Here is a 21,127-nt window from a genome sequence, read left to right on the forward strand (position 1 = left end):
GTCTCTAAGTATACAATAATACACATTTAAAAAGGAATAGAAGAATTTCAAGTAGTCACTTGGAATGAAAACTTTATTTTCGTCTAATTAGTAAATATATTCTAGTACATATGATAACTGGTAAATGGCACCCAGTACTGGCACTGTACATGCGCCCCCCCTCCCCCCCCATGGAGTGAGATCTGAGCACGGCTGCGCTCAGTCTCGACATGTTGCATTTATCCGCCGCCCAGTAACACCACCAGGGCCGCCCTAAGCCCCGCCCATCAACACAGGACACACCACCAAGTCACACCCCTTTTATGCAAGGTAACAGATATTAATAAAGACAAATAGAGAATACAAATAGCTGCAGTCGCACTCAGATCTGATTTCATGGGGGAACTGGAAGGTTCTATACCAGCCAAAACCTTCTCTCTACTCAGGTAAGTATCACACCTGAAGTTAAATTCTCACTTCAGGTTTGCTTTAGGCTATTAGAAATGGTGCCGAGAGTGACTGTAACCCTTTCAGGTCTTGCTACACAGAGATTATTACACAGCTGCTGAACCGAGAAGATGAAATTTAGACTGAAGACTATCTTCAACACTATCAGTGTACCTTTCTACAAGAAACTGCCTAAAGCCACAGTTTAAGATGTGCCTCACCTAAACATAAAAATATCAAGTAAATTCTGTTTTAGTGTCAGGGATTAGATTGAGAAAATTCCCCTTATTAAAAGTTTGCTTTAAAAGGAAATGTCAGGAAATTTAAGCTAAGCAAGCTCTACTTACCCGGGACTTCCTCCATTCAGCCCCTTGCAGCCCATAAGTCCCTCGCTGCAGCTCCGCTCCCAGCCTGCGCAGAACACTCCAGTCCACGTGCAAGTGATTAACTGTGGCACAGTAAAGAGCGACCTCGCGAGGTTGGCCTCTGCACCGGCAGGGACCCCAGGCCGGCAGCTGGCAGTGGAGCTGCTGTGAGCAACTTATCAGCTGCAAGGGGCTGGAGGAAGCCCCGGGTAAGTGGAGCTTGCCTAGCTTAAATTGCCTGACATTTCCTTTAAGCAAAATGTACATATAAACCAGTGCAGCAAAGATCACTAGTTCAAAAGAAAAAAAAAAAAAAAAACATCTCCAGGCACATCACCTCTAGTTAATATCTTATTTAGATGTCCTAAGGAAAGAGAGGTGCCAAAGGGGGTGTGGCCAGAAAAATAGCAAAACACAAAACAAAACTTCCTTAACCACTTTGGTACCAGCAGCCTCTGCCCCTTAACCTTCTTCGCGGTATGGACGAGCTCAGCTCGTCCATGACCGCTAGATGGCGCCGCTCAGGCCCTGCTGGGCCGATTTTAACTTTTTTTTTTTTAAAACACACAGCTAGCACTTTGCTGCATGTGGGGGCCTCTCGCCGCCGATGCGCCGCTACCAGTCGCGTAAGGCCCCCCCCCCTCCCGAGACCCCTGCACAGCCTGGCCAATCAGTGCCAGGCAGTGCTGCAGATCGGGACTCCCGATGACGTCATCACGATCGTTGCCATGACGACGGGGGAAGCCCTCCAAGAAATCCCGTTCAGAATGGGATTTCCGGATGGGCTAATGCGCCAGAAGCGATCGGAAAGGTGAGTAAGATGCCGCCGGGAGGGGGGAATTATGTAGCTAGCGCTAGGCTAGCTACATAGTTTTAAAAAAAAACAACTTATTTTACATTTCCTAACTGGAGGCGACGTGCCTGGATATAGGTGTTTTTTTTTTCTCTCGTTACTGACTCTTGTGGCCAGGGTTTTTATCCAGTGCACTCCCTCCTTCCCAGTCTGTTTTCTGTCAGCTTGCCCACAGCTTATGCTGGTGTACGTGCATGGTGCACATGGATACATTACGTTAGCTCCCTTGTGCGATTGGTATGATGCACTATCAGTCCCAGAAGAGGACGTCAGGATGTGTGCACCTACTCCCTAGATAGGTTTGATGCAATGAATTTTTGCACTATGCATGTTACAGGGCCAGAGTTAGGACACCTACGATTACCTGGGTACTTCTGCGCAGTGTAGGTGGCAAATCAAGAGAATGAATTCCTTTGTGAACTAAGCCCCTGGCATTTAACTTAGCTGTAGGGATAACAGTGGTGCCTGGATGAGTGAACCTGTGAATGCATTTGTTTGAATATTTGCATGCGAGTGTGATAAAATTTTTTTTGCTTTTTTATCACTAGATCACATTCTAGAAAATAAATCAACATGTGTCTATCAGAAATGGCCCAAGTACTGCGCCAAACAAGTATCTATGATCCGATCTTAAAAAAACGCAACCTAAAACAGGCTGAATAGGATTTAAACTGCCAAATATCGGATCCCTGCTTTGTGCTTTTAGCCACAAAATGCATCCCAACTTTGTGCTTGAAGACTAGAGTCAAATGCAATAAAACAAGTATACAGACAGATTTTTTACACACAGACAAGTGGTCTTTCAAAAATAGATCAGGCAACTGCGAAAAAAAAAATTCTATGCAATTTGGATTTAGTTATTTTGGCCAATTTCATAAGCATTTTACTATTGACCTCTCAGAACACTTAACATTCTTGAGCCTTAGATCCAGAATATCTAGCAAACATTTTTAATGCAACATGGGTAAAATTCTCCTGATTGTTGAGTAAGATAAACCAAAAGGTATAACAAGCATTATCCTAATTAAAAAAAAAACAAAAAAAAAAAAACAGTACACAGGGACATAAGCCACCCCCATCCACTGGTACAATTTTAAAACAATTCTATGTTTGATTGATATTAGATTTCAATGCAATGTACTCGTAGATTGTGCATAAACCTAATGTGCCATCCACTTTTTTGATAATTGATCTGCTGGGCAACTGATAGTTACAAATTCATATTCATATTGTTACACTGTAATTACCTTAATGTTATTAAATATGAACAGTGGCTTTTAATTTTTGACAATTAAAATAAGATCAATGAAAACTGATTCCTTTCACAACCAACTTTCAATAATTTGACACATTATTCAAATAAAAATACATACATTGTGGCCAAATTTAGATTTTTTCATTTCCTTTATTGAATTGATTGTCCTTGGATTAAAAGAAGTTACATAGTGGATGGGGGCCTTTATTACACAGTACCCATACATCTTCTGCTTTAGGAGGTGCTTAGGACTGCCTGAGCTTGAGGTGGGACTGTCCAGGAACAGTGAACTATATGCAACAACAATCAGGCAAAGCAGCAGAGCACAATTCCAATATACTTTTAAGAGGCCAAATTGAAACGAAAATCCATTGCAACGGGAAAAGTGTTCAGTGGAATTCTCCCATGTCAGAGCAGTGGTGCATAATACCTACAGGTTTTCTTCTTCTGAGCACAGCCTAAAGCAGAAAGGGCATAAGCACTGTGTATGTGCCTGTGTATACCTACCATTAACCAATGCAGACCAGTACCGTATCCTGGCATCCAACCAGGTAAGTTCATTTAGAGTTTTCCATTTTCCAAGAAAACCTGAACAAAATCTTAAGGAGTAGTTAAAATGCTTAAACAGAAAGGCTGAAAGGCCTACCTTGGATCCTCTTTCATTAAATATGATTTCTACATCAAGGATTTTTCCAAATTGCTGTGAAAAAAATTGAAATAGATCAAAATCAAACATTAGGTGGTTTGATATTTTAGGTATAGTTTGTTAATTTTTTGCAAAATTGCAAATTACATACAGTCCATCTGTAAACCTTCAATGTTTCTCAACAAAACGAAAATATCCCTTTAACTAAATATAAGTTTCAATAGGATACAGAAAAATGTTCTGTGTCAATTTTGAATTTTGAGGAGAAAACGTCCATTAAACAGATAGTCCTGCTAAAAGTAAATATATAGTACCAAAACAATTACAAGTCTATGTAATACCTCTATACTGGTTGAACTCGATGGACGTATGTCTTTTTTCAACCAAAATAACTATGTAACTATGTAACTATGTATTGCCAGAAGCTTTAATATATTTGTGCAGGAAAGCAGCAACCTTGTTACATGTTCATAGGGGCTTAACCACACATGTAAGAGAAGAGCCGGGACAAGGTCCACCAGCAGCCAAGGCTGAGACACCAAAGTGCGCCCCTCCATCCCTCCCACCCCAGCTGTCACACTCTACTAAGAGGCAACCCAGACCCCCCCCCCCCCCCCCAACACCTCAATCTCTAGTTATCTGGCATGCAGTCACTGCCATGTATCCCCTTTTCTTTTTTATCTCTGCTTCAAAACACAATAGGGGAATGATGATAGCTGAGTGAGTTGTGCGGCCCCCCTCCTGCACTGCACCCTGAGGCTGGAGCCTCTCTTGCCTCTGCCCGGCCCTGTGTAAGAGGCCCACAGCAACAGATCCTCATCCTTTCTCGTCAACTTGACAATTGCAAGAAGTGCAATAATGCCACTTAACTTGTCCCCTGCTCTTCCCTCACTGGTCAGATCAAATAACCCCAACCAAATTGTCCTCACTATTGGATATCTGCTCAAGCATCACAATTCACAACCAACCATGCTGACTGTACTCCGCTGGCTGCTGCTCAGTGATACCACAGCCATTACAAATATACACAACTGGTATGATAACTTTACTTGAGACATCGACTATAAATTCAAGATTTCCCGAATTAAGCAGTTTTGATCTTTTTACTCAGTATTGTGTTTTTTTTCTGTGCACTTTTAATTTTGCAGTGAAAAAGTGCTTTACCATCTAACTAGCAAAGAAGAGTTTTTTTGGGGGGGGGTCAGGAAGACCTATGCACATACCTGCAGTGATAACTTTGTGTAATAAATTCGAAATGACTGTTTACACAAAGTTCATCACAGAGTATGCACAATTGACTGCAATAAAACAATCACTGCTGCAGAAACCTTTGACAGACCTGGGGCCAAGTCCTGCCAATTTAGATCAGTTTTGTATGTGTATCTATGGCTTAGTGCACACCAGAGCGTTTCGGCTGCAGTTTGCGATCCGCTTGCGGGTGCGGATCCGCTTGGGTAATGTATTTCAATGGGGTGGTGCACACCAGAGCGGGAGGCGTTTTACAGAAACGCATACTCCCGGGCTGCTGCAGATTTTGGATTGCGGATGCGTTTCTGCCTCAATGTTAAGTATAGGAAAACCGCAAACCGCTCTGAAAAACGGCACTTCAGAGCGGTTTGCCAGGCGTTTTTTGTTACAGTAGCTGTTCAGTAACAGCTTTACTGTAACAATACATGAAATCTACTACACCAAAACCGCTACACAAAACCGCAAAACGCTAGGTGAAATGCTACAGAAAAAGAAGAAAAAGCATTTCAAAATCTGCTAGCATTTTGCGGATCTGCTAGCGGTTTTTGGTGTGCACCAGGCCTATGGGTGTGTTCACACATAAAAAGGTGCACATTTTCAGTCCAGTCAGGTAAAACTGTTAGCAAACTCATGCAAAACTGACCGGACAGGGCTGGACCGGAAATCTACAGATTTGTGTGAACCAAGCTTTAATCTGTTTCACCTGCTTTAAGGCTCATACACACATCAGACCATAGTCTTTGGAAAATGAAAGATCACAGACCAATCTTACTACCCTTCATGTAGTAGGAGAGCCATACCTACACAGTCTTTGGAGCTTAACTCCACATCAGAAAAAAATCTTTGCAAGATGCTGCACACACTCAAAAGATCAGTATCTGCAAAAGATCTGTTCCTGCAAAAAATCCATTCCTGCAAATTGCAATGATAGTCTATGAGATCTGCAGATCATCATACACACATGATTTAACTGACATTCATCTGCAGATCAGATCCACCAGGATGGATTTTCAGATCTGCGGATGATTGCTTGATCTGCAGATGAATGTCAGTTAAATAATGTGTGTATGATGATCTGCAGAGCTCATAGACTATCATTGCAATTTGCAGGAATGGATTTTTGGCAGGAACAGATATTTTGCAGATACTGATCTGTTGCATGTGTACAGCATCTGTGTGTGCAGCATCTTGCAAAGATTTTTTTCTGATGGGGAGTTCAGCTCCATAGAAAAGACTGTGTAGAGTATGGCTCTCATACTACATGAAGGGTGGTAAGATTGGTCTGTGATCTTTCATTTTCCAAAGACTATAGTTTGATGTGTGTATGCACCTTTAGTGTTAATGAAATTAACAACAGGTGGACATGAGGGGCAACAACAAGAAGACCTCCAAAACAGGAACAGTTTAACAGATGGATGCCACTGACATTTTTATCTTATCTTTTTCTGCTTTTCCCTTCTCCAGCATTTGGTTACGATTAGGGTCACTACGGGACCCTACAGAGGTTGCACTCCTCCAGGATGTCTTAAGGGCATGAAAGAGATTCCAAAAAACATGCAGTTACTCTAGGAAAGCTGGAAAGGGTTGTAGGTGGTCCTTAAAGGGCAACTGAAGTGAGAGGGATATGGAATGCAGGAGGGTAGGAGGCACCCTGGAGGGTACTTGTAAGGTGGTTTGTGGCGTAAAAGATTTACATCAAGAGTGCAATTTTGTAAAAGAATATAAATAAAATAAAAGCAATACGCCAATAAAAGCGCCTCCTACCCTCCTGCATTCCACAATCCTCCACCCTCCTTGGGACCAGGGGATACACCTTGACAGGTGTCACTTTTCCAAAGGAGCAGCGACCGTTGAAACAACACCACAAGGCCGAGTGGGGACGGTACTTCCCCACATGTGATACGCAGTAGTTGCCTCAACGTGGCCGTGCAACGCGGCTTTATGAGTATATACAATCTCTTCTTACAATTGGTGAGAAGCGCACGTGAGATAATACACCAGAGCGGGCTCCCGGTGTCTTCCCGTCCCTTTTTCTTCATTTTTTCCAGTACACACCGAGAGGGATATGGAGGCTGCCACATTTATTTCCTTTTAAGCAATACCAGTTGCCTGGCTATCATGCTGATCCTCTGCCTCTAATACTTTTAGCCATAGACCCCGAACAAGCATATTCAGATCAGGTGTTTCTGACATTGTCAGATCTGACAAGATTAGCTGCATGCTTACTTCTGGTGTTATTTAGACACTACTGCCGCCAAATAAATAGATCAGCTGGGCTGACAGGCAACTGGTATTGTTTAAAAGGAAACAAATATGGCAGCCTCCATATACTTCAGGTTCCCTTTAACACATCAGTAGGACTGGTATCTGCTCATTGGTCAAGGAGGAACCGGATGGGCACAGCCAGAGTGACCTCCGGCAGGCCCCCTGATCCAACAATCAAAGACTTCAGGAGGGTGGCCTGAGGGCTTAACAACCTCTCGCAGACTCTGTGCTCACTGCCATGTGCAGTGGAGCTTGATTGGCAATTGCCTTAGAATGCCAGAATTTGCAGGTTCGCCATTAGCCCAGTTTTTTTCATAAATGAAACCATGCTCACCCTGAACTACTGACAAATGGGATTTAGCATGGCTGGTTTGGTTGTGGGTCAGTGATGGTTTGGTAAGGAATATCAATGGAAGGGTACACAGACAAACTCCTCCAGGCTAGAAAATAGCACCTTAATTGCTATTAGGCATTGCAATGAAAACCTTGGACTCCTTGTAAGACCTTGCATTGGTGCAGTGGATCCAGAGTTCCTTCTGGTGCACCACAATGTTCAAAACTCACACAGTGAGAGTATGCAGAGAGGTTATGGAGTATAAGGAAATTTATACCACCAATACGTCTCCACACTTGCCTGGCTTACATTCAATAGAACATCTCTCAGACATATGTCTCAGTATATCTGACACCACCAGGTTGTCCCTCAGACTGTGGTTGCTCAGTGATGTTGTGGTCCAGATTTAGGAAACAATACCCCAGGACACCATCTGTCTCATTAGGAGCTTCGAACAATGTTGTATAGGCATACATTTAAGAAAGTGGGTCCATACAAACGGTTTTATTTTGATTTGCTGCAATAAAATTAAGGCAAGATGCACTAGCCCAGCGCTGGGCAAACTATTGCTCGCGCGCCATGTCCAGCCAGCATACGCTGTGAATCTGTACGGATTCACGCTGGTACGTACTGACGTCACAAACTATTGTTAACCCTCTCACTTAAAGAGACTCAGAGATGAAATAAGTGAAAGATTTTCTACTTACCCGGGGATTCCTCCAGCCCCATAAGCACGGATGCATCCCTCGCTGCCCTCTTTCACTTATTTCATCTCTGAGTCTCTAAGCTCACTCACAACTTTGCAGCAAGGGAGGAAAAGAGGAGAAGAATGGGCCTCGCAGTCCACATTCTGTGGCCAAGTAAAGTTTAGCCAGCACATTTTTTCACTATTGGTTTTTGGGATGTATTTGAATTCAGCCACCTGTAAGTTGCTAATTTTCATTTCCATTAAAATATGTGGCGTCCGTTCATTCCACACATTAACCTGTCCACATTGGTGTAACTATCCAGCATGTTTCTTTTTCAAATGGAGATCTGATGCGTTTAAATAATAGGTTCCTTTAAAGGACAACTGAAGCAAGAGGGATGTGGAAGCTGCCTTCTTTATTTCCTTTTAAGCAACACCAGTTGCCTGGCTATCCTGCTGATCATCTGCCTCTAATAGGCCCTGAACAAGCATGCAGATCTGACAAGATCAGCTGCATGCTTGTTTCTGGTGTTATTCAGGCATTACTGCAGCCAAATAGCTCAGCAGGGCTGCCAGGTAACTGATATTGTTTAGAAAGAAAAAAAATATGGCAGCCTACATATCCTTTCACTTCAGTTGTCCTTTAATTTTATGTCAAATACAATGTTGCCTCCTTTGAAACAGAAGGTGTTTTGCAAATATTCAGCCTTAAGTAAGCAAACGTATAATCCCATAATGCATCACAGCAGCTCAGTGAAAATATGCTAATCATTGTTGCAAATCCGTAAAAAGCAAGGCAAGCATCCACAGCCACTGGTGTACAGCAGACAGTTGTACAGATCCTACAGCTAAGTTAAAAGCTGGGATCTTCGTTACAAGAATAAAGTCTCTTGCGTAGTCCTACGCAAGAGACTTTATTCTAGTAACGAAGATCCAAACTTTTAACTTAGCTGTAGGGACAGCATTGATTGCTGCATTATTTTTGTAAGTGTATTCGCATGAGGATTTTCATGAGTGAGCGCAAGTTCATTTTGATGTTTTGCTCGCCACACCTCTTCCAGCACCTTCCCATTAACTCTACAATTGTTTAAATGTCCTATCTCAAGGTGAGGAGCCTGGATTTTGTGTTTAAGTTTTACAGATCCAACTTTCAGACAGCCGTTTCAAGCTATGCTGACTTTTATCAAAATCAGGTATGGATTGATATGGCTCTACAGGCAGGACGTGGGAAGAAGAAATACGGAGAATTCAGTTCAATGTACCCGAGGCAGATTAAAATAAAAAAAAAAAAAAAAAAAAAAAAGTTAGCTACTTACCTAAGATAAGCAAAGCTTCTGGGTCCTCCAGAGGCTTCAGACGTCCTCCTGGAGACCACCATTGACGTGTGTGGACCCCCAGAATATAGCTGACAAGAGCTTGTCAGATACGTTCTCGTGGCTGCACTTCCTAAGAGTGTGACTGTACTGCGCTGTAAGCAAAAGCTGCTCACAGACGGAGCGACTCCATGCTAATTCGCAAACTGTACCCACACGGGCGCAGTACAGCCATGCCTATGAGCGTAGAGGAGCAGGGCTGTGATCTCCCAGAAGGTTTCAGAACAGCCGCTGTGGTCTCCAGAAGGACTTGGGAAGCCTCTAAATAGCTAACCTTTTTTTTGTTTAATCCATCTCGTATTCTCTTTAAAGAGACTCTGTAACAAAATGTTGAGCCTTATTTCTTCTATCCTATAAGTTCCTATACCTGTTCTAATGTGCTCTGGCATACTGCAGCCTTTTCTAGTTGCACTGTCTCTGTAATAAATCTTATCTTCTTTCCTCTGTCGGCTCTGTCGGGCTGAGGCTGGAATGTGTGGAATGTGCAGCACTGCTTGTCATTGGCAGAAGCTTTACACACCCTCTCAAAGCTCTGCATCAGTCGCACAGTGAGCTGTTCTCATGCCATGTTTTTTGTTTGTAAACACTGCATAAAAATGGCAATTACAAGCCAGGATTGCAGCAGGGAGTGGCAAAAACAGCACAGAGGGGCCCAGGAGAACATAAGGAATAGAATGGTATGCTTTTTATTGTAAGAATTTTAGAGTACAGATTCTCTTTAAGCCATAGAGAACCAGAATCCATAGGATTTTGTACACGGCCTAAGGACATAACAGAATGATTTACATATTAATTCACAGAGCTGATGTGATAAATTATGGGAGCTGCTTTCATCTCACACAAAGCTTTAAGACAAAATGGTATGTGGGCAAAGTACAGAGCATACCAAGGATAATGAGTAATGAGGTACAGAGAGTAGAAAGTACAATAGCTTACACAGAGGATGAGGAAGAGAGATGTGAGCTAAATTGCCAATGTCCATTATATAAGTCTGTCAAAATGCAATAGTGCAGTAAAATATAGAAATTAAAATAAAAAAGGCGAACCAACTCACCCCAAACATTTGGCGTAGATCTGGGTCTCTAAAGCGAAATGGTATATTGGAAACGTGAAGCCTTTTGGGAGTTGGTTTGATTTCAGTGCTCTCGGTGCTCTGTGTTTGTGGTTGTTGACCTTCTGTCTGAGAAACATCTGTCTGCATGCAGAAAATATGCACATAGAAACAAGTTAGCACCCAGGTTGTTAACATTCCAAAGTACCTGCAGGTTAGTACTCAAGTTCTGCACACAAAGTAATAACAACCCATAGATATGGTATGCAATAGTTAAGCCAACCACTAGTCCTGGATTTGAGCTGTAGCATCTCTCTGCCGTTCCTCTCCATAGAACATAACAGGCTACTTAGAGAACAGAAAACCTCATCTGTGCTAATTGCAAGTAAATTCACCTGCGTATGTAAACTAAAAATGGACTTTATGTTGGTGTAACAGATCTAAGCACCTCAAAATTTAAATATGCTGTTAATTTTGTCTCAAAGGGCTTTATAACAATGCAGACATGCAAGTGTATTGTTCCCGAAGCTCCGGTTAGGAATTATCTATTGCAATAATGTATTTTCTTTGCCAATGAAGCAGCTGTTCCTGAGAAGCTCAGGACTATTGACACAACTGTAGTTGTTGGTGGTCCTGAGCTCCCTATCATTAGGCTGCATGCATTACTACATTGTTACTACAGCCTAATTATGGTGAATGAAAGCCCAGACCACTGAAATCAGCAGAGCTGCAGGTGGTCCTGTGCCCTATGTGGGCCAGTCTGAAGTGGTGAAGAGGATTCATTGGTGGGAATAATTCATAATGGAAGTCTCAATAAGCAGCTATACCTGCATTAAAGAACTTTGTGCACATTTATACAAACACCTAAAATGTAGAGAAGATGGAGCACAATATTCCAATCACATGGCAGATAAGACTAGGTTAACAGTGAATGTGCTGCATCAGCGCATCAATGCAGGCGAGCTGAAGCATGATGGGCTTCCATAACACCTCAGCAGCGTCATGGGCTGATCACCTCCATGTTACGTCACACTGAAGCAGTAATTCCGGCAAAATAATGAACATGACAATGAGTGCGTACAGGACAATAGTTTTCAGTAAGCCAACATTTCTTTATTATTATTTTTTTTTAATTGGTCTTATGTAATATGTTAATTTCTAAAAAAAATACTGAATTAAGGGTTTGCATTACTTGTAGCCCATAATCCACAAAATGAAAAAAAATAAATGCTTGGAATATAGCACTCTGTGTGATGAATCAGTACGACATAGGCGATTCACTTTCTGAATTGAATTCCTGAAATATTAACTTTTTGATGAGATTTTTATTTATGGAGATGTACTAGTAAAGAGTTTGTCAATTTTTTTTTTATTTTTTTTTAAAGGAAAAATGTGTACACCGAGCTGTGACTGGACTCTAGTAGGTGGGAGGAGGCACAACCCAAATTGTGAATAGCTGGAAAGCACAATGAGATAAAACAATCTTACCTCGGTAGAGAAAGGAGCATTAAGGTGACCACACACCATACAATAACATGATACGATTTTACAGCAATTGGATGAAAACTACTGGTTATTCAGAAAAAATGTAAAAGATTTTTTTTTTTTAATTTTATTCGTTTGAGAAATCTGATTGAATTTTCTATTTTTATTCGATTGGGAGTGGTGGATTTTTTCGATCAATTTTATGAAAATGGAATGGTGTGGTGTAGATTGTCAGTTTCTTAACCACTTAACCCCAAAGGCGTTTTTACCCTAAGGGACAAGAGCGATTTTCACCTTTCAGTGCCTATCCCTTTCATTTGCCAAAAGCTTAATCACTACTACCGTACATACTCGCAAGCAAGCCGACCCGCATATAAGCCGACCCCCCAACTTTTTCCTGAAAAACCAGGAAAAAAGGATTGACCCCCATATACGCCGGGGGTAGGAAATGCTGGTCGCGTGATCCCCCCCAGTATGTCTCAGTATAGTTAGTATAGTGGCCAGTATGGGTAGGTAGTGCCCAGTATAGCTAGTGAAGTGCCCAGTATAGCTAGTATAGTGCCCAGTACAGTGCCCAGTACAGCTAGTAAAGTGTCCAGTATAGCTAGTATAGTGCTCGGTATAGCTAGTATAGTGCCCCAGTATAGCTAGTATAGTGCCCAAGTATAGCTAGTATAGTGCCCAGTATAGCGCCCAGGTATAGCTGGTATATTGCCCGGTATAGCTAGTATAGTGCTCGGTATAGCTAGTATAGTGCCCAAGTATAGCAAGTATAGTGCCCAAGTATAGCTAGTATAGTGCCCAAGTATAGCTAGTATAGTGCCCAAGTATAGCTGGTATAGTGCTCAGTATAGCTAGTATAGTGCTCAGTATAGGTAGTACAGTGCCAGGTATAGCTAGCATAGTGCCAGGGTATAGCTAGTATAGTGCCCAGTATAGCTAGTATAGTGCTCATTATAGCTAGTATAGTGCCAGGTATGCCTGAACGATTTATCAATTTTGTATCGAAATCGCGATCACGGAAACGACGATTCCGTTATCGCCAAAGCGGCGATTTTTGACGATATGCTGTGCCCTCCCGCTGTGGTGTTGTCCCTTCTCCCGCTGTGCGCAACTTTGTGTACAAATAGCTGCGGCTCAGCAGCTCTCACTCCCCACGGCAGATTAGTATCTTTACTTCCGTCTAGTGCCTCCTCCTTCTCCTGTACGTCATTAGCCCAGCGCAGGCTCTCGCTCTCTTTCCCTCTGGCAGCTCACAGGAGTCGTTTTCTTCGCTGATTGTTTAATGGTGCACACCACAGGGAGAGACAAGGCAATTTAGTTCAACCAGGCTAGTGTCTGGTCTGATTTTCCCTCCCCGTCCTTCAGTAGTTCGGTGGCTAGCAGAGGGAGCAGAGAAGGAATCCCCCCCCCCCCCCCCCCTTCCAGAAGTCGTCACTCGAAGTGCAGAGAGAGCGTGTGGATCTGCACAGCATGGGGGAGATTCAGCAGGCAAGACTGAAGTGCGTGACTGTGTGTGTCATTGAGTGTTGTGCATGTAAATGTGTGCTGCAGGATGAGTGCTCGAGAAGTGTGTGTTTGTGCATATTGGTGTGTATGTGTGCACGTAAGTGTGTATCAGAGGCGCATTGCCACTATTGGACCTTTTTGAGCTTGCACTCCTTGCTTGATGAGGCGGGTTATACCTGCGAAGCGCGTTGCGGAGTGCCAAAATAAATTGTTATTTGCGATTTGAACAATCTCGATTGTCCATCATTTCAGGAGGTAAGTCCACCTGTACTCCTCCTTTTTAGTTGTTTTTAGATCATTTTAACCTGCCTGGCGCCTCTGTCCACATTTGCACAGTATATAGTCCACCTTGGGTGGAGGGGACTGTCCCCTTCTTTCTATCTACAGAGAGCGACTTCTTAAACCTGAGTGGGGTCAGGTTCTAATACTCCCCACCTGCATTTCAAGTGGTTGCCTATGTGGTAACCCGTGTTTGTGAGTATATCCACATCTGTTAATTATTTCGCCAACAATTGTTAGACTTACTGCACTATATTGGGCTCGCGGTTTTTCTTTTTGTTTCAAGTGCATCATATAGCTAGTATAGTGCTCAGTATAGCTAGTTTAGTGCCCAAGTATAGCTAGAATAGTGCCCCCCGCCTCACCAAACTCCCCCCCGCGGCCGCCGCTGCTATTAGCTTACTGTGCGGCTTCCTCTATTCCCCTCTCCGTCTCCCGGGCATGTAAATAGTTTACAGCAGCTCGCTCCACGGCGGCTGCTGTGTGATGACAGGAAGCTGGAGGCAGAGCGGTTTCCATGGTAACGGCGATACACATCGCCGTTACAGGAAACCGCTCTGCCTCCAGCTTCCTGTCATCACACAGCAGCCGCCGTGGAGCGAGCTGCTGTGAACTATTTACATGCCCGGGAGACGGAGAGGGGAATAGAGGAAGCCGCACAGTAAGCTAATAGAGGCGGACGTGGGGCGGGGGGGAGGCGGCCTTCCACCAACAACGAGACTCGCAAGCAAGCCGACCCCCAACTTTTGGCCCACTTTTGGGGGGTCAAAAATTCGGCTTGCTTGCGAGTATATATACGGTAATCACAATGAAATGATCTGTATCTTGGTTTTTTTCACCACCAATTGGGCTTTTTGGGGTTGAGATTTGTTTTCAGTAATTACTTTATTTTCTATGCATTTTAAAGGGAAAAACAAGGAAAAAATGAAAAATACACTCTTACCCCAATTTCATCCCCTATAGTTTTAATATAAACACTGCTACTGTGCATAAAACCCACACATCACATTTTATCTGCCTATTTGTCCTGGTTATCACAAGATTTTAATTATGCCCGTAGTACAAAGTATGGTGACAATATATTATTTGGAAATAAAGGTGTATTTTTTCTTTGGGTTTTTTTTATCACTATTTTCACATGCACGGCAATGCACGTGCAAGCGTGAGGGCATGCGCAGCGGCATGGTTTGACTTATAAATACGTCCTGGAGCCATTAAGAGGCTCTAGCAGGACATTTTTTATAAGTCAGCTTGTCATTAAGTGGTTAATGTATAGACCCAAACATTTTTTCTTTCATAATTGGGGAGAAATTGAATACATGCGTGTTATACATTGATCACAACTTTTAAAATGTTACAATCAGAAAATGTGATTGTAATTCTTGAATTGAAAATTAATTTTACAAAATTGTATGGTGTGTGGCCACTTTAAGAATTATTCAATATACCGGACACTAAAGGACACTGTTTGCGAGCCTTACCCTCTTCTTGAGTACAAAAAAAAAAATACTGTGTCTGTAACGCGAGCACCACTATCAACTCTACATCTTCAATATTAGTAACAATCCTGATCAAACTAAATGTTATATAGCAATATTTAACAGGGGAGATTTCTCCCCTCAATTTATCAGATTATAGTAACGGGCAGCTGTAGTGGATAGCACTCACGCCTTGCAGCACTGGGTCCCAGCTTTGGAAATTGTACGTTATCTCGTGTCAGCATGGTTTTCCTCTGGGCAATCCTGACTTCTCCCACATTCTCTCCCCCCCCCCCCCAAAAAAAAAAATTATACAGAGAAATTGTCTTCCCCCTAAAATTGGCCCTAGACTACAATGGACACATGATTATGGTAGCGATTGAATTGTGAGCTCCCTATAGCATTACATTAGCAACAGCTTTACAAATCAGAAGCGCTTAGAAAAGCTCTACTAGTTGGTCTCATGCCTTATGAAAATGTTTTATGCAAACGTATGTAGTTTGAAATTGCACCGATCAGATTCCACCGTGGTGGAATTGTATTGGTCTATTTTCAAGCAAAAGAATAATAATAATAATAAAAACTACAACAAGCTTATTTATACATTTAAAGTGGACCAGAGCATGGGTACAAAATCAGATACTTACCTCAAGAGAGGGAAGCCTCAGGATCCTATTGAGGCTTCCCACGGTGGTCTGCTGTGCCCAGTCGCTGAGTGGCCAGGGCTTCATGCTACTGCGCATGCCGGCTTGAGCTTCTACTGCATGGCCGTGCGGAAAAGGAGCTGCGCAGCCACAATGTGGAGGCCTCAGCAACGGGGGGCTTATGACAACCAAGGGAAGCCTCAATAGGATCCTTAGGCTTCCCTTTCTTCATGGTAAGTATCGGATTTTGAGCCCACGCTTCGGTTCAGGTTCACTTAAAAGTGAACCAGAGACAAAAAAACCCTCATGTATTTTACCATATAGATCTGTGGGAACATTAGAGAAAACACCTACACTACTGTGATAAAACGCGGAAAAGCCGCCGCTAGTACTCAGAGTAAGGCGGCTAATTCCGCGTTCAACATGGCAGGTTGCAAGCAGAGACCTGCATTCACTGGCTGGACGGAGCGCGGAAAAACCGCCGCATGCCCAGAGAACAGGGCGGCGGATTCCGGATCCGACTCGGCGGTTTGCACGCATAGGCCTACTTCTGTCAGTATTGCTGATCGCGGAGAAAACGCTGCACGCTCGGACAGCGATGCGGCGGATTCCGCATCCAAAACAGTAGAGGCATTACAACACACGTCTGGTGTGGATGGGACTGATTGTCCACACAGGTTCAGAAGGGCGCGTGCGCGCGCGGAGAGGCAGAGCATTTATGACAGCCAGAAGGGTGTCAGCTGACCAGGCCGGTCAGCTGACAATTCTTTCAGTTTTCATTGGTCCAGCACTTAGGGGAGGCGCAGGAGAGCGCTGGTGTATATATACTGGGTGCTGGTCATTCTTCTGGTGTCTGGCGTTGCGATCACTACGTGGTAGCACTCAGACCTTGTCAGTATCTGTGTTACATTAGACCAGTTTCCTAGGTGTTGATGACCGAGGAGCTCACACCTTAGTCTAGGAATCCTGTTATTATCTGTGTTATTATATAGACCAGTTCCAGGGTGTTGATGATCTTGGAGCTCACACCCAAGTCTAGGCATTGTTGATTATTTGTTATGACCTTCTGCTTTCCTGACCATTCTTCTGATCTCTGATTAGGTACTTCGCTATATCTGATATTCTGTTGCTGAACCCTGCTTGTCTCTAGATTCCGATTCTGTCTCCTGTCTCTGTATCTGATCTGTCTGTTGCCGACCTGGCCTGTCCGACCTCGAGAACTATCTTCCCTCTTTGGAGATAGTTCACAGACCTGTCAGTGACACTTCACCATTAGTGTCACTCACTCTCTGGTCATTCCCACTCTCAGCCTGGCTCCACCCCTTGGGGAGCATCAGACCATTGGAAGGAACCTGTTCTCTGAGCAGTATCTCTTACTGCCGGGCACCCTATATACGGGTGCTCTCCTCAAAGTATTACTGTTGCACAAACACTCATATTACTCAGGTGTCCAGAGGTTAGAGATATATCTGATTATCGGTGATACTGCAGAGCATCAATAATCGGGTATATATCTGCATTCTCGGTGATACTGCAGATCACCGGTAATCACATCCTCTCTGTGTTACACCTATCGTTACAACTACTTTCTGTTTCATTTTTAACTGTTCAGCTTGCTTCTCATCAGCCCCGATAAAATCCCTGATGCTGGGATTACACGGTATGTTTTTCGCGTTCGATTCGGCGTGCGATCTATTAGCCATTTGATTTTCTGTTTGATTCGCTTATCTTCCACTCATCTTTCTTATCTTTTTTCCATTGACTTCTATAAGTAATCGAACGGAAACGAATCGAGCGGAACATCAGACATGTCGGAATTTTATCATCGAAGGCATCTATCGGAACGATTCTTAGCAAAAGACGTACCGTGTAAACCCAGCATAACTGAGCATTCAGTCTGGCTTTGCTCAGAAATCTTTATAGCTGAGTCACAGCAGAGCCACAAGGGAGCAGGCTTGGGCTTTAAGACCTACATTTTACAGGTTGGCAATAACAGGCCATAATAGCCAACATGGCAGCTTCCTGGCTAGGTGCTTTGTTTTGATCACAAAAGCAGATACCATGTTAATACAGTAGCAAGAAAAAGTATGTGAACCCATTATATGGATTTCTGCACGAATTGGCCATAAAATGTGATCTGATCTTCATCCAAGTCCCAACAATAGACAATCACAGTCTGCATAAACTTAAGGTGCCCATATACTGGTCGATACCAGTCATCGATCGATTCTATGGAATAGACCAGAAATCGATTCCATCAAATTCATATTTTTGCTCTGACAGGATGGAAAATCTAGGGCGATCTGCTGCTGGCAGCAGATCGATGGCCCATAGAGTTGCACTGGATCTAATGGTCCAATAATGCATTTAAATCAATTTCCAATAGATTTAATTCTGAAATCTATTGGAACTCTGTTCCTAGTGTGTGGTACAAATCAGATTCCTGTCATATTCGACCTGGCAAGCATCTAACAGAAATCTATCTGCAGGTCGAATCTGCTGCAAAACTATAAGTGTATGGCCATCTTAACCACTTCCCGACCGCCGTATATACAATTGGCGGCCGGGAAGTGGACCCCGCAAGGACCGCCGTATTGACAAATGGCGGCGGTCCTTGTAGGGGCATGGACGGAGCGATCACGTCATCAGTGACGCGATCCTCCGCCGGGAGTCGGAAGCCCGGCATTTTGCCTCTGCTCGCCGGCCACTTAGCAGAGCCGGCGAGCGGAGGAATCCGCCAAATCAGCCAATCCGGTAGTATAAGGCACTTTGTTAGGTAAACAAAGTGCCTTATACGTGCTTCCTCCTCGCCTCGTGGACTCATTGTTGCTGAGACCACTAGCGAGGAGGAACCACTTTGTGAGTATACACTGCACAGCGTGTTTTTGCCTAACAGCCCCCCTGATCACCCACCCCAGGCCTCATACCACCCCTGATCACCCCAGCAGACCCCTGCCCAGCACCCTAGCACCCCTGCAAAACCCCCACCCCCCCACCTGCCACTAACTTGCGACGCTGCCCCTTAGTTTAGGTCCCTAACTGCCTCCTAGTCACCCCTGATCCCCCCCTCTACCTTTAGATCACCCCCAGACCCCATCCCAGACTACCCCCCTGTATACTGTATACAGCTACCTTACCTCCTGATCCCCCTCTGATCCCCCTCTGATCACCTGTCTATCACCTGTCCATCACCCCTCAGGACCCCCACCCATCAGAGCAGACCCTAACTGCCCCGCGGGGGTAACCGATCACCTGCCCAGGCCCTCGATTGCCCTCATACCCCCCTCCTGATTACATCCCCTGCTCTTTGTTTACATCTGTCCTCCCCAGCGATCACTAACTGATCTGCGATCAGTAACCCCCTGTGTCTGCCTCTCATCAGATCAGGACTCAGTCTGCCCCGTGCGGGCTCCTGATCAACCCCCCACCCCCTCAAATCGCCCTCAGACCCCCCCCCCCAATCACCGTCCAAGTGCATTGTATTTGACTGTGCTGCGCTTGTATTCGATTGTGCTGCGCTTGTATTCGATTGTGCTGCGCTTGTATTCGATTGTGCTGCGCTTGTATTCGATTGTCCCGTGATCTGCTTCGATTGTCCCGTGATTGTTTGATTGCCTCTGAGACCCCACTTCCCACCAACCCCCACCCCACCACCACCCCCCATCACCTTCCGAGTGCATCAGATTTGATTGTGCTGCGCTTGTATTCGATTGTGCTGCGATTGTATTTGATTGTCCCGTGATCGGCTTCGATTGTCCCGTGATTGTTTGATTGCCTCTGAGACCCCACTTCCCACCACACCCAACCCCACCCTCCCCCCACCACACCCAACCCCACCCTCCCCCCACCACACCCAACCCTCCCCCCACCACACCCAACCCTACCCTCCCCCCCACCACACCCAACCCTACTCTCCCCCCCACCACACCCAACCCTCCTCTCCCCCCCACCACACCCAACCCTCCCCCACCACACCACCCCTACCCTCCCCCCCACCACACCCAACCACCACCTTCCGAGTGCATCAGATTTGCTTGTGCTGTGATTGTAGTCGATTGTGCTGTAATTGTATTTGATTGTCCCGTGATTGTTTGATTGCCTCTGAAACCCCACTTCCCACCAACCCCAATACCTCTCAAATACTCCCTTTTTGCTAGGTAGGTGCTCTTTTTTTCTGGGTAGTCTCGGAGGAAAACCCCATAAATTTAGCAATCCACAATGGCAAGAAGGGGGCTTTCCGATGACGAGGTATACAGGTACATGGACCAGTCGGATGAGTTCTTTTGGGAAGAATCATCCGTCGAATCTTCCGGGTCCGAATTTGAACCTGTAGAAAGCAGTGGTTCCCTGACCGAAAGTGATGACGAGGCTATGGTCCCGGCTAGAGCCAGGCGTACCAGACCCCAAGTCGTTAGACCGCAGGTGGCGCAGGATCCGCCTCAAGGGCAGCAGGGTGGTGCTAGCGCTGTTGATAGTTTTCTTGGTGAGGCAGGCACCAGCAGCGCAGCATCTCCTGGACTTGGTACCAGTACTTCTGTAGACCCTGGCGAAGTGGTGAGCGTCAGCATGGAAGTTGAAACTGGTACGGTGGCGAGTGCAGTAGTACCCCCGTCGCAGCCACCAAGAAGAAGACGGGCCCGTAGTACCCATAGACTCCCAGAGATGCTGGCACAACCAGATTGGCAATCCCCTGATTCCGCCGCACCCGTAGTGCCCCCTTTCACTGCCCAGTCTGGAGTCCAGGTGGCGACAGCTCATCTAGGAACGGCCCTAGACTTTTTGCAGCTGTTCATCACCCAGGTTCTCTTGGACTTAATGGTGGTTGAGACCAACCGTAAAGCCACACAATTCATCACCGAGCACCCGGAGAGCATGTATGCCCAGCCTTTCGGGTGGAAACCAGTCCAAGTTTCCGACATTAAAATCTTTTTGGCCCTTATCCTTCACTTGGGACTAATGAAACAGAATGTATTGCGGGCGTATTGGTCTACGAACCCAGTACATCATGTTCCCTTGTACCCTGCTGCCATGTCCAGGACACGATTTGAGTCCATCCTGCGCTTCCTGCACTTCAACGACGACGAAACCTGTCATGAAAGGGGAGACCCTGCTTATGACCGGCTCCACAAAATTCGGCCCCTCATAGACCACCTGTCCTCAACATTTGCAGATGCTTATATCCCTGAACAGAACATCTGCGTAGACGAGTCCCTCTTACGCTTTACCGG

The 21,127-nt window shown here is 44.7% G+C and overlaps 1 protein-coding gene across 11 annotated transcripts in view; it reads right to left on the bottom strand.

Annotated features, from left to right (window-relative positions):
* Window positions 1-21,127, bottom strand: part of RBFOX2 (RNA binding fox-1 homolog 2) — a 333,252-nt gene that overhangs the window by 135,439 nt on the left and 176,686 nt on the right. For all 11 annotated transcript variants that reach the window (XR_011022079.1, XM_068240196.1, XM_068240201.1 and 8 more), the window contains exons 3-4: window positions 10,508-10,648; window positions 3,546-3,599 (exon numbers count right to left, since the gene is read on the bottom strand). Coding sequence is in view for 10 of the 11 variants with exons in the window: in XM_068240196.1 (XP_068096297.1) it covers window positions 3,546-3,599; window positions 10,508-10,648 (195 nt within the window). In the remaining variant the exon portion in view is untranslated. The remainder of the gene's footprint in view (window positions 1-3,545; window positions 3,600-10,507; window positions 10,649-21,127) is intronic.

The sequence above is a fragment of the Hyperolius riggenbachi genome, chromosome 6, assembly GCF_040937935.1.
Source record: "Hyperolius riggenbachi isolate aHypRig1 chromosome 6, aHypRig1.pri, whole genome shotgun sequence".
Lineage (NCBI taxonomy): Eukaryota > Metazoa > Chordata > Amphibia > Anura > Hyperoliidae > Hyperolius > Hyperolius riggenbachi.